Genomic DNA, 14,130 nt, shown 5'->3' with positions numbered 1-14,130 from the left:
CTCCTATCTTCCGCTCTCCCTTTGAACGCTGAGCCATGCAGCCACGCAGCCTGCAAACAAACGCAGTGTGCCGCAGTGCTTCCATACATTTCATTGGAGGGAGGTGTGCGCGTGTACAACAGGGGTCTTGTTGATAAGACGGTCATGCTCCCGGAGTGCACCCCCAAAGCTTAAACTGACATTTTGTCGCAGAATACCATGCAATCGGCCTATAGCGTGCAGTTCCTATAGGATCTGCCTCGGCCGACCACACTCGACCAAAGTAGGCTACAAACCGGCCAAACGCTGCTTTGTCAAACCAGTGCGATACAATTTCACGACCAAGTATTAAACAAGCCGTGCCTTAGAGCCCAGATGTGTCATGCGGAACGGGGTATCCGGTGTTCCTGTATTTTTATTGCTTGGATGACACCCAGTGGCCAAAGGCTACAACTGGGAGGGAAGATATGCGTAAATTAGTTCGCTGCATTAGAATACTCTGGTAGGTTATAAGCAGTTACAGTCTGGTCTCCTTTGATCTATTCCACACTTGTTTCAATTTGATTTGTTTTAAGAGGCCCGTACAGGCACCACAGAGGTCAAAGAGTTGTTTGAGTTTCAGTTCTTAAAAGCAAATGGGACTAGTAAAATTGAAGCAATTTATTCCTGCAGTAGGTCTAGAGTTGTGAAATAAAACTGATGCTGGATTGGAGCCATCCTTGATTCCACTCACTGTTAAGACCAGTGATGGGAAGAATACTTACTAAAAGTATTTACAGAATACTAAATACATGCATTAACATGTATTTTGTAAAGTATTCCGTTACTTGGGCCAGAGTACTGTATTCTGAATACTTTTATGTCAAGTTGCATTATATTACAGCAAGAAAACATGTCAAACTCATTTTTTTTTTATTTTTGTTATAGAGACAAAACATGCATATGCACACACTGCAAGAGCTACATTTAGTTTTTTTAAACTACCATGCTGTTCAAAGACAAAATTACAAAATGAAGTACCATCATGTATTCCTTTTAAATTTCAGAAAGTAACTGTAATCTGAATATCACTAAAAGAAAGAGTAACTGTACTGGAATACAATTACTCAAAATAAGTATTCAGAATACATATTTTTGGTATTCAGTATTCATATATTCAGTTACTTACCAGCACTGGTTAAGACCCTATAAAACTCATTCTTCTTTCTGCCTGCCACTTGTAATTGTAAATTGCAAATGTACTTATGAATACACTCCCATCAAGTATTATGACATTTTTATTGTTGGTAAAATGGTGAGGCCTAAAAGAAAAAACAACAACAACATTCTTACAATTAGTTTATGACACTTGAGCAGTGCCAGATGCGCAGTGTGAGAACTTACCAGCTCATTATGATTTAAACCAACAAGAAACATCTTCCACGCAGCTGACAAACAGGAAATGCATCAATCTTAATCAATAATGCACAGCTTAACTCATGATTAAATTATCCTCCTTCTGTCAAATGAAGCCAGTGTGATTTTTGGGTGTGGTGGGTGAAGTGAGGTCACTGCTTACCGTCATGGACCAAAACATCCTTCTACACATGGACCATCCCGCGGCGAGCAAATCTCAGTTGAACACATGAAGTAGATCTGAATTTTATTTAAAAGAAAAATAAATCAAGGTTCTCTAAGGTTATGTGTGATTAACCTTATTTATAGATTTAAAGATACAATTTAGTAGTCAATATAATTGCTAAAATCAATGACGTCTGTTGGCAAGTACTGAACTCTCGCTACATGTTTGTTTAAATGTAATTAAAACAAATGTTTATTCTCATAATTTCATGAAACTTCATCTGTTCTGTTTAAAGGTGCATTGTGTAACTTTTCTGAGACCCTGTCAAATGCCTTTCTCCATGGAGATGTTATTTCTTTGTCTGGAAAGTTTCACAGTATGGCATTAAACCTTTCTGTCTTCATGGAAACCAAACCAGACCAGACCAAGTTACAGATCAGATCTGTGGAAAGGCAACCCTATTCAGTCAGAGTGCCTGTTTTTTTTGTTTCTACGGAGATTGCTCTGCCTGGAATTTCAATTATAAGTGGTTTTACAGCTCAAAAAGACAAGCAGTTGATGGACCCTCAACCAAAAAGTTACATAGTGCACCTTTAATAAAGCACCCATCCAAAAGTGTCTATTAGGGATGTAACAATATCCAAATCTCCTGGTACGATATTTTCACGATACGATATTTATTGCAATATTTTGTGGAGGCAAAAACAAAACTGTTAATGATACTCTTTCCTCTTAAAATGCCTTGACAAGACTTAAACTAAAGAACTAAGATTTAAAAGTGCTTAAAACTGTTATTTCTTCTTGTAGTCTACACTGAAATGGAGCAAAGGATCATGGTCTATGTAGCTCCCTGTCTTTTTTTTTAGCTATTGCTGCACCATAACTCTTAATTTAAGCAAAGAGACTTGTAATTCAAGTATATTGTGATGGTCCATGATATTTTTGTGAGAGCTTTGACGATATGATATCACAATATTTCGGTTATTGTTACATCCCTACTATCTATGATTTTTACCTCTTCATTTGAATCCTTAAACTCTCCATCGGGAAGAAACTGGAATGTGCTGATGGTGAAGCGACGAGTCTGGGCACGAGCTGGAACTTTAGGATCTGACAGAACAATCTGGTTGGGATCAGGATCCAGTGGATTTGGACATCTAGAGAGAGTAGTTTAGTTGATTAAAGATATTATGGATTCTTGGGAGCTTTAAGCCATGTTAGAATGTCATTACCACCTCAAAAACATACCTAACTTTATTATTAGTCTGTCTACATCTCCAAAAGCTCAAAATGCTCTGTTCCACCTTGTGATATCATGAAGCAGTAGTTTAAATTAACAGCTCCTTTTACCTTTTGTATAGAAGAGCTTGGAAATTCCAGGGCTGAAATCATACACCTTCACTAGAATAATTTGGAATCACGTTTAAAAGCTCAGTTTTGCACTCACTGTATTACCACATGACATCACAAGGTGGAACCGAGTGTTTTCTGTTAAAGACAAGCCTAAACATGCAGGTTTGTTTGTTTAAACGTGTGAATGAAAAACAACTCCAGGTATGTTTTTGATGAGAAAACATAACATCAGAAAATGGCTTAATCTGTGCCCTTTAATGATCTAAACAAAGTTTATACTGCTGATAGAGTTGGTTTGCTGTTATTATATATAATTATAGGTTACCCGTTATAAAGCAACACCCAGATGGCTTTCCCAGAGCGAGGATAGGCCACGCAGTAATGCACGAGCAGCACGAAACTGGGGTCAGGGGAGTTGAGCAGCCGCACCTCCAGGTAGAGTGGTTTACCCAACAACATCTGCAGGGGCTGGTGATACTGTGGGTAGTAGCTCTTATACTGTGGGTCTAACATAAAGAGTGTATTCGTTTAGCTTTTTATACAAATGTAAATGTATGTAGGAGGATTCTGAGTTACCTTTGGCGATCCTCAGCTGTACTCCAAAAACTCCTTCAGTTTGAACGGCAGGGCCCAAAGATGGCGTTTTCACCATATAGCTGACAGTGAGGGCACTACCTGGCAAAAATCTGCACTCCACCAATAATCTAATGCATAGAAATGACAGAAATCATAATACATTCTATTTTTATTTTGCAGTGTTCTTAAAATCCGAAGAGCTGAATAGCAAAAACACCTCTCTGGTTTGAAAAAATGCCTTAAAAATTTCTTCCTTTTGTTGCCATCGTCTAAGACCAGTGTTTCTTAAACTTTTTTATCTGGGGACCCATATTTCAAAAGTCCCAAACCTTTGCAGCCCAAGTCAACAGACATTATTCATAAATCACAAAATGAAGGTGGATTTGGCCATTATTGAACATTAAAGAGGATATTTTATTGTTGACTGAGTGATCATTTACTCAAGTTTTAAACAATGAAAAGCAGTAACTGAACCAGCAATAAAAGAATCCATAAGTCGCCTATTTGGACATTAAATGTTGCCCATTTCTTTTTCTTTTCAACATGCCCTTGAACCAGCAATATTGGAACAAAAGTCAATAAAATTACAAAAAGATTAAAAATTATACAAAACATGTCTTAACATTTCAACATGTGTCAGAACTGTATATTACAGACCTACATGCAGATCGTGACAAATCGACCCAAAATAAATCTCTTGTGACCCACCTGAGGGTCGCGACCCAGTCTTTGGGAAACAATGGTCTACACATATTAGCAATGACAATCTATATTGGAATTTATCAAGAAGGGGTGGATTATATACATTTGGATTTGGCTTTTGAAAATATTACTATACAAAGCGTAAAGTACAAGCTTCTAATGACTTTTTCAAATGGCACTCATCTGTTTTTGCAAACTAACTCTTCATTTATTTCTGTGCACTGACCTGACAGGCGAGTCTCTTGTGATTGTGCCATAGTTGAGGCTGATGCTGTTAACAATGTTGTTGACTTCTAACATGTAGATCATAGTTTTTCCCACTTGCTATGAAAAGACACAGACACAAAACAGTCAAAATAGAAGCAGCATCTTCAGCTAAAGCTACAAATATAGTTACCATCCTGCGCGCTCCACAGGCATCCATAGGAATCTTAAACAAAGCATAGTTAGATGTCACTTTCTGGGGGGTGCAGGACGCGTTACCACCGGCAACGAGAGAAGCCAGAGACAAAGGTGGCTCCATGAGAGAAGCAGGCACAGAGAAGACGAAGTGTCTGTCAGCAGTGCACTCTGCAGAAATACAAATGCATAAACAAACCACTCAAGACTTCTAATACAGTACACACACACTGCATGCTAATGGAGTGCGTTCACATTCAGGTCAATTTCAGATGGAGAGCAGGGGACTATTTAACTTAAAGGTGCATTGCGCAACTTTTTGGTGGAGGGTCTGCTGCCTGCTGGTCTCCATGGAGATGTTATTGCTTTGCCTGGAATATTCCATGGTAAAACATTAAACATATCCATCTAGTATTTATTTATCACTGGCGTTTCCACTGCACAAAATAAAATAATTCCTTCTGTGAATAGGAGCAACTCTCCACAGATCTGAATAGTAGTGTAGTGTTGAGAAACTGCTTGTCTCCCTTGTGATAGGTTTAAATCTATATTGTGGAACATTCTAGACATAGCAATAGCATTTTCATGAAAACAAGCAAGTGGCAGACCCTCTACTGTACTATAAATGTTACGCAAACAGTGCATCTTTAATAAACTTATGATCCATAAAATGTTCAATGTTATTTGTTAGGGACAGAGCCTACAAACAATCACGTCTTTGGGGTTAAATAATGCAATACTTTTTAAAAATCTACTGTAAGAAATGTTGTTTGAATTGAATGCTGTATGCTGTCAGAAGACATTGGGTCATTTTTGTTCCATGTGGATAAGTGCAGTAATAATTACAGAGATATTAACCACAAAGGTCAACAAATCTGCAACTAACTTCACAGATTTTCAATTGTTCCGCATCTACTTCATCTTCAAAGGCGCGCTGTGTAACTTTTCTGGTGGAGAGTCCCTCAAATGTTATTGCTTTTTCTGGAATGTTTCACGGTATGGTATCTAAGTTCATGGAAATCAAACCAGACCAAGTTACAGGTCAGATTTGTGGAAAGGCATCCCCGCTCACAGTCAGAATGCCTGTTTTTGTAAGTATTCTTGAATAATAAAACCACCTGTAATTGAATAAATGTAAGGTAGAGCTGTTTAATGTCATACTGTGTAAAATTCCAGGCGGAGCAATGACCTATCCATAGAAACAAGCAGGTGACTGATCCTCCACCAGAAAAGTTACACAGTGCATCTTTAAATGCACCAATGAGAATACAAAATGCAGCTCACCATCCATGGGGTAGTAACAGGTAGGCGGGTATTCGCCAAAGCAGCAGCCCATAGAGAGGCAGTGTGGCTGGGACATAGAGCCTGGTCCACAGGGGAGGCGTTGTTCATGGGGAAGGTTGCACTCTGAGGACCGCACAGCAAAGGTCAAGCACACAGTTCAAGTCCCTCAAAAGATCTCAGTGAAGCTTTGCAGGAGCGTAAAATAAAGCACCTTGATGACTAGTGACTGGGGCAACACCTCTCGGGCAGGAAAACTGTGCCTCCTTTGCCCCTGCATATGTTTTGTACACCATGTTGATGACGTACATAGAACCCTTCAGTAGACAACGTTTATACATGTGGTGTTAGGTACAATATAACAAAAGGTTATGTCTCAGTGTGAAGCCAGAGTCAGTACTTGCCTGCAAAGTCATGTGACAACGCAAATGTAAGGGGAGGCTCAAAACGATCTTTCCATCTTTGGCTAGGCTTGCAGAATACCCACAGTCCTTTGCAACATCCTGAAGATTTATCATGTTCCCATTCAAATCTATTAAACAGAGGACACTTAAGACATATTTCAAATTATAAAAAACAATGATTGCAATTTCACATTATGTTATAATTCAATAGGAACGATAATGGAATTTTAATCAGTCAGTCATTTCTAATCTTCAATGATCTGTTATCTTTATAATTGGAAGGTCAACAGTCAATCCTTTGTCAGGGAAAACACGAGGAACAAATTTGAAACGGCAATTTAAGGTCTGCATTGAGGATAATCCTTTTAAAGCACTTTTTTTTTTTTTTTTTAATAAGAAAAATTGTGATCGTTCAAAACAAGCAAAAAAAAAAATCATGATTAATAATACTGTCATATCTCCCCGTCCTACGCTACATCCATGTACTGTACCCTCAACAATGAGCTCCAAACTGGTCCCATAGGGAAATACCACAGTCATTTGATCGAGAGAGCAGACCACTTCAGGCTTATGAGGCCCTGGGGTGAAGGGTGGAGCTGGAGGAGCCGGAGGAGCTGGAGTCAATGACGGTGGAGTTATAGTTTGTGCAGGACAGAGCACATCCACTGTCCTGAAGTGTGCAAGAGACATGTCCCAAAAACGCAGACACAACGATGTGGAAGTGTCAGGCTAAAAAGAAAATGTTACAATACCATAATAAGTTGATAGATATTGGTATTTTATGTTGCAAGGCCTCTCATAACACATTTTGAAGTGCGATATATTGCTGAAGTAAATATGGACAATAATGTTGAAGCCAAACTATGAAGTAGAACTATCCTCTAAAATTGTTCCAAATGTATGATATTGTTATAAATAAATAGCAGAATACAACACTTATGTAGTTAGTGTCTATAATTAGTCACAGAAGTTCACAATTCAACCCTCTACAGCTCAAATGTTATAGTTATTTACTAAAGTATTCCCATTAGAGACAAGTACTTAAAGTATTTATCGTGGCAAAGCCTCATGTTATACATGTTGCTTTCTAACAATGTAACTGGCATTTGCAGTTAAAAAAAAAAAAAAATGCAGAGTCAACACTATATAAAATGCACATATGGAGTCAATCATACTGAATAGTTGCTGACTAGGAGAGACACACTCATCTGTGTTCCATAAGTAAATGTATATTTCTGACTGCAGTCATAAATCACTTCGGACTCAAGTGAAAAAGCAATTTCAACAATATCAGACTGTCATTATGTTATTAAAATACCAAATTTTCGATAAAAAGTGTGTGTGAGATCAATAGAATCTTGCTGTTATGCTAAACTAGATAAGACAGCTCGTGGTTTTCAGTGATTATTATGTTATAATACCAGATGGGGAAAAGAGCCAGTTTCCCTTATTGATTACATTTCATGAGAAATATTTAAAAAGTAAATTCATTCATATTTAACCGGATCATTTCTAGAGTGACAAGACTAAGAACTTACTACATAACACACATTTTTAAACATTTTAACAGTATGTTGTGATTAGGCCTGTCACGATAATCACTATATATGGACTTACTCAATATATGAAAGCTGGAACAATGTGCTTTGGGGTTCAATATTTATCGTGTGTACATTTTCTTTGTGAAAGTGAGGAGATTTTGGGTAATATTTGTGGTAATACCATTTGAGCTGTTGCTTCATTATGTTATTTGTTGCAGCTCATGCCTTTTAGTGACTGCATTTAAATATGGTTTACTGGAATTATCTTGCATTAGCGTTATTGTGTCAGTGGCATAAACTAGTTTGAATATGGTCATTTATCACAATATATCATGCTTCAAAATGTTTTTGTGACAGGACTAGCTGTGATGTAATCTGAAAACCAGCAATATAATAAGACATTGTGAAGTTGAATTGTGAGTTACCTTTAGATGTGTGTGACAACCATGCAGGGGACTGTGAAGAATTATACCTCCACTGTCAGACGAATGCAGGTTGTACCAACAAAATGGAAATGTTTTAGAAATGAATTGCCACAAGTTTGTTTGATCTACCAATTAAACAAATATAGTTCACATTAAACCATAAGCATGCTAATTAGCCATACAAACTTAATGCCACATACCTCGAACCTGTATGGAGTCTGGATGTGCGAATGGTAAATGGACAAGAATCCTGTCCTTCAGACAATAGTGTTGCACTTCCTGTGGAGGGGGGTGGGCTGGCACAGGGGGGGTACTTGAGGGTACAGTGGGTAGTTGAGGAAACATGGGAGACTGTGGATCATAGTATGGGTAGTATGGATTGGGGTAATAGGAACACACTGAGCCCCCATAAGGAGAACAGTGCTTAAGATAGAGTTCAGGAGGTGTAACAGCGGGTGATTGGTTTTCCACATTAACTGATGTTTGATGGTAAAACTGATATGGATTGTAAGAAACATCTGTGTAAGATGGAAAATAGAACTTACCCGGGGGCATCTCGGGCATTTGGGGGGGAACATAAAGAGGGGGAGGAGAGGGTGTTGGGGTTTGTTGAGGTGTAGGCTGGAAAGGCATTTGAAAATAATGAGCATTGAGATAAAGATGTTGAAGGCTTGGTGTCTGTGTTGTAGCAGGAGAAACTGTGGGTTTTGTAGACTCTGACAAGAAGTATGATTCATAAGTGCTCGAGAGATCATGGGGAACTGGGAAATTTGGGTGAAAAGTAAAAACATTGTGTTCTACATTCAAGTTTGGATCTTTTGGAGGTGGCATCTTCACTGGAGGTGACTCAGGTATAATTGGTTTGATGTAATTCCCTTCATAGTTAAAGGTAAAGGTATGAAGAGGCTGCTGTGGCTGGGGTCCTGGGGGGCTGTCTGCAGTGGGTATAGGAGCTTGGGGCAGTTGTGGTGCAGGGGGGTGAATCTGGGGGAACTCAGGGTGCAGGTAGATTGGATCCAAAAATGATGGAGTCAGGGGAGGGGAAGATGGGGGAGGAGGAGTGATGGGTTCAGGAAAAAATGGAAACTGAGGTTCACTGGCAGAGGGGGGAGGAACAGGCAGGAACTCGGGACAAGAGAGAGTGTATTCCAGCTCATCAATGATTAGCCAGAGGTGCACTCCATGCTGAAAATTTGTAACAAATATATTAAAAACATTCCTTTGTAGCATGTTTATAATGTGTATACTTACTTCAACAACTATACAGGAGGCTGTGGTGGATATAAAGAATAGAAACTCCCCAAGGTGGGAGTGAACAAGACTGGCACACTCATCAGCCAACAATGGTCCCCAACGCCCGTTCACTTAAATAAATGTATACAGATATATTTTATATATTAAAAATTAAGAAATGTTTTAAGACGATCAACACCTTACCTTTAAAACCCAATGTAGGCAAATCTTCCGTCTGACCGACTATGTGCACTACCATGCCATAGGGGGAACAGTACACTGTGGGAGCAGGTAAGGGTCTCCACATGGGACAAGAGAGCTTCAGAGGGCTACCCCTCCACTCCAGAGGTAGGACGATCTTACCATCCTGAGATTAGTGCATCATTTAAGGTATATTGAAATACATACATAAATAACTATAAACAGAAAAGGTGGGTGCTTGTCTTATTAACCCATAGTGAAACATTTAGGTGTAATTTACTTTTCTGAAAGGTATTGGCAATGCATGCTTGCCTCTATGGAGATCTTACTGCTTTGCCTAAAAACCCACAGTATGGCATTAAACATATCAATCTACATGGAGACAAGCAGGTGACAACATAGTGCACCTTAATTCTGTTTAAAAGGGTAAAAAATAATAATTGGAGACACAACATAATGTAGGTCAATGTGAAATAGAAACATGCAGAAGCCCAGAAGCCCAGGTTTTACAACAGTATTAAAAACAAACAGGACATGCTCTATTGCAGGAAGTTTTTAAACTAAAAATATCATTAGATTAATATTGTGGCATCACAGACCTGTAAAGAATTAGAGTTTTAAGCAGGCTCATGCCAATATTAAAACGCTGTGTGCAGGTAGAGCTGCAGTTACCTCCTGTATAATGTAACATGCATCATATGGCACTGTCATCTCCAATTCACTCCATGAAGTCTTCACAGAGAAACCACAGAGGGAGGGTAGATCAAAGAGTGAGATAGGTGCACCTCCATCTGTGACATACATTAATATGCAGAAAATAATTATTGATAACACCGTGGATGTTGTTTTGAAGAAAAGCTAAATTTGAATATTGGGCATACTGTATATTAAAGTCTTACAAAAAAAGCATTAGTAAATAAATGATACAACTAAAAACTCCCAAAATATTTATATATCTATTTTTGCCCATAGCCCACCCCTAGCTGAATAAAAAAATAAGATAGTATTGTAAATAGTAACATCTTACCTCTTCCCACAAACAGGTTTGTGAATCCTCCTCCAGAGGCAGTGAAGGTCATGACATTTTGATCACAATGTACCAAAGGTCTCATAGCCAGCCACTCTAACAAATGAGTGGTGTCAGCAGGAAGGCCCAAGATTTCCCCTTGGACAGGGCGAAAACCTTAAGGATATAAATTAGAACATGTAAATTAGGGGAGCTGTCAGAGGCGTAGGCATAATGGCCTCTGGTATACCCGTGTAGTCGGACTGAAATCCTTTTTCAGACTTGTACGTAGGAGACCCCTGGTGCCTGCTCACGTTCCCATTAGTCCACGACAAGCTTTTTAATTGGATGCCATTTTCCTGAAAATGACGCAATAGCGCTTCTTCATCGAGAGTAGATAATTGACGCGCGTGGTGTAAGTTTAAATTTGCCTTCTCACTTTTGTGCAGTTTGTGCTCACTTGTTATTTTATTATCTGGCAACCGTTTATACCCACGGGAGTCAAGTGGAATCCACTTAGGCGCGGTCGATTCCTGAACTTTTCTTGTGCCAGAATCATCGTCCAACTTCTCCAAACTCACCGAGCCACAAGGGTCATGTGTCAAAATGTAAATAGCGGCAACAAACCAAATGATTTCTAGTTTCTTTTTGCCAGACATGCCGGATGAGACTTCCCTCATGTGCGCTCGAAAGGCGCCACCTGCGACGAGACGTTCAATTAAGACGCAGCTACTGGACCAATTAAAACGCACGCACAAACGTAAGGTACAATAGAAAGTGACGATTAAAGTAAATGAATGTAAGATAAAACATAGGCCTAATGCTAAATGCAGACTATTTATAAACATTGCCAACAAAAAAATACGATTAGGCGTAATGATTCATTTTATTGGATTTGGCACAACTTTTAGCCGACAATAAACAATGTAGGTAAATAGCCTAATCTAGCAATGCTTACTTAAATTAAACTAACTATATTACTCCCCCAGCCTTCTGGCTATGAGAACATGAATTACACAGTCCCTTGTTCCAACAGCTGCAGCCCAACCTCATGCACAGAGGACAACTTCCTGCAGATTTTGGAATCAACTTGAGATTCTCTTGAATAAATTAAAATTAACTGACTGGTGCAGCTCAAACCCCACCCTGCAGAGAAATCAGCTGGGATTTTCCTGAGAGATATTTCATAGTTCAAAAGAAGTATCCTAGCCTCACTTTGGGCAGAAGAGAATATCATGGATACACAGCATGTCTCTGATGGTTGTTTGACTTCAGTGTAGGATGAACTCACTAACTTTAAAGGTCTATTGGGTCACTGTCCTACTGGATGTCTTATAGTAGGGATGGGTGATATAGACAAAAAGTAATATATCTAGATATTCTGGAGATTACCCACTGACAATACTAAAACTAAATTATGGCATGCAGTTTGAGTATCACAATATTGCAGATTACAGTGACTTCCAACCCAGGCATTGAGCTTCACGAGGGGTCTCCAAAGGGATTGCATGTTACTATTTTAAGTATTTTAATACTTATTTTTGGTGATACAGCAGAAAATGTCTGGGTAAATAGGTACAAACCATTTTTGCTCAGACTTCATGTTCTCTACTTGAAAAATGCACATTAGATTTTGTGTACGTGCTCCGTGCACTGAACTCTCAGTACATTTCACCTGTAAGACTAAAACAACTGTATTTGACAGTCACTTGTTGGGTAGTACAATGGTGCTGGGGTCACCATTGTATCCACTGGAAAAATAAGAGTCTCTGAGAGAAAAAAATAAATGAAAGCACTTATAGAGATCAGAACAACTAAGAGTGACAATCACTTAATCCATGCTCCCATGAATGCAAATATTAAGACAGACCTACTTTCCAACAGGCTATTGGTCTCTCTACATTCATTTGAAAGTAAATAGGATTGATTAATCAAACTGCTCCCATTTGAGTCTTGCTGTCTGAATTGGCAGGGGTGACTTCAGAGCTGTGCAGAGAGGATGTTGTGTGTCCTGCAGAGCTGTGAGAGGAAGGAGAGCTCACCCACTCACCATTCACTGTGAGACATGACCAACCAACCAGCCAGGGTCATCTGTAAAGAAATCAATCCACTATTCACATGTACAGCCTGCTCCCTCTCTCCCCCCGGCATAAATATGTCTTCACAATGGATTCCATATCTGAATTACTGCTGTGCTTTCTCTAATAGCTCTATTACTGCTCTGCCGAGTGAACTTTGGTTGCAATTTATTCACACAAAAGGAAATATTGGGTTTCAGCAGCGGACCTTGGCACTGTCATCTCTAATAACTGTTCGACCCATTGACAAAGAGCTCAAGGAGGCGAGCTGACTGGCCATAAGCAGTTTATCTAGTATATCCCTGCTGCCAACCACACAAAAATACACTCAGCTTCCTGTATAAACTAGAGTGTGGATGCTATTTTAGGTGGCATAAGAATTATTATATTTTCACTGTTCACATGACAATTGTGAAATGTTTAGTTTCTTTTACCAAGCTAAGGGACAGGAAGCAATTATGGTATCTCTTAACACCTCCCCCACTTGACTTATTGGCTCAAATTGGTCAGGTTTTATTTAAAAAATGAAAGGCCAATGGACATAAACAAAATCAGGGTAAATTCACTAAACTGCAAGATGTTCAATAATGGCAATCTCATCTATAATAACACTAACACTTCATTTTTCTTCAGCAGTTTGTCTGGACAAAATGTTGGTCACTGTCTCACAACAGTTTCTAATTATTAGTTAGCAAGGCATTAGCCATAGTAGAGATATTTTTATTTTATCATCAGATAGTGTTACTGTGCGGCTTTTAATGCAGCCAATTAAGCCAGCGCTTATTTTTAGTTTTAATTTAAAGATCCTATATTATGCAAAATTGTCTCTTGTGAGGTTGTAGCCATATTATATTGCTGTTACCTCCTCAAAAGCATACCTGGAGTTGTGTTTTGTTTCATTCACACATGTAAACCTTTATTAGTCTGTCTAGTGTTTACATCTCCAACAGCTCAAACAGCTCTGTTCCACCTTGTGATGTCATATAGTTGTAGTTTTCAAGTTAACAGTTAACCTTTTACCTTCAGTTCAGTAGATATTAGCTCATCCAGGGCTGAAATTATCCAAATAATTCTAGTGAAGGACTATGGCATTTAAAAACACAGTGGAGCATTAAGTTTATTTCCACGTTACATCTCAAGGTCACAAAGAGTGTTTTCAGTTTGAGAGAAGAACTCAGCCTAAACTTGCAGGGTTTGTGTGTTAAAAGTTTGTGAATGAAACAAAACCCAACTCCAAGTATGTTTGTGATTAGGAAATAACATCATAACATGGATAAAAAAATTGCATAATGTAGGCCCTTTAATAACTTATTACAAATTATTCCAAAATATATAAATGCAGCCTCTTAATTCCAAAAGACAGAAAAATCATTAACCTGTGCTGTAATTGT

The 14,130-nt window shown here is 38.7% G+C and overlaps 1 protein-coding gene across 1 annotated transcript; it reads right to left on the bottom strand.

The window, feature by feature from the left end:
• Positions 1-1,238: 1,238 nt before the first annotated feature.
• LOC129410355 (uncharacterized) lies at positions 1,239-11,401 on the bottom strand. The gene is made up of 19 exons (XM_055158356.1): positions 10,912-11,401; positions 10,683-10,838; positions 10,328-10,446; positions 9,659-9,821; positions 9,473-9,585; positions 8,422-9,406; positions 8,222-8,346; positions 6,747-6,984; positions 6,256-6,383; positions 6,066-6,168; positions 5,855-5,977; positions 4,569-4,741; positions 4,398-4,495; positions 3,470-3,597; positions 3,219-3,399; positions 2,556-2,697; positions 1,538-1,614; positions 1,363-1,406; positions 1,239-1,280 (listed from the first exon to the last, which is right to left on the bottom strand). Exons 1-17 carry the CDS (start codon positions 11,339-11,341, stop codon positions 1,540-1,542), a joined length of 3,480 nt encoding a protein of 1,159 aa, XP_055014331.1. The 5' UTR covers positions 11,342-11,401; the 3' UTR covers positions 1,239-1,280; positions 1,363-1,406; positions 1,538-1,539.
• Between the last annotated feature and the right edge of the window lie 2,729 nt (positions 11,402-14,130).

The sequence above is a fragment of the Boleophthalmus pectinirostris genome, unplaced genomic scaffold (assembly GCF_026225935.1).
Source record: "Boleophthalmus pectinirostris isolate CB_2022bp ecotype Guang Dong unplaced genomic scaffold, ASM2622593v1 HiC_scaffold_22, whole genome shotgun sequence".
In the NCBI taxonomy this organism is placed as follows: domain Eukaryota; kingdom Metazoa; phylum Chordata; class Actinopteri; order Gobiiformes; family Gobiidae; genus Boleophthalmus; species Boleophthalmus pectinirostris.
This window is presented reverse-complemented; position numbering and strand designations above follow the sequence as displayed.

What these genes read in the sequence shown, in the direction of transcription:
- LOC129410355 (XM_055158356.1), bottom strand. Translation starts at nt 11,341, where the DNA reads ATGAGGGAAGTCTCATCCGGCATGTCTGGCAAAAAGAAACTAGAAATC. An exon ending in AAACCTGTTTGTGGGAAGAG is followed by an intron (nt 10,447 to 10,682) that starts GTAAGATGTTAC and finishes TGTATGTCACAG; the next exon opens with ATGGAGGTGCACCTATCTCA. An exon ending in CCCAGTCACTAGTCATCAAG is followed by an intron (nt 5,978 to 6,065) that starts GTGCTTTATTTT and finishes TGCGGTCCTCAG; the next exon opens with AGTGCAACCTTCCCCATGAA.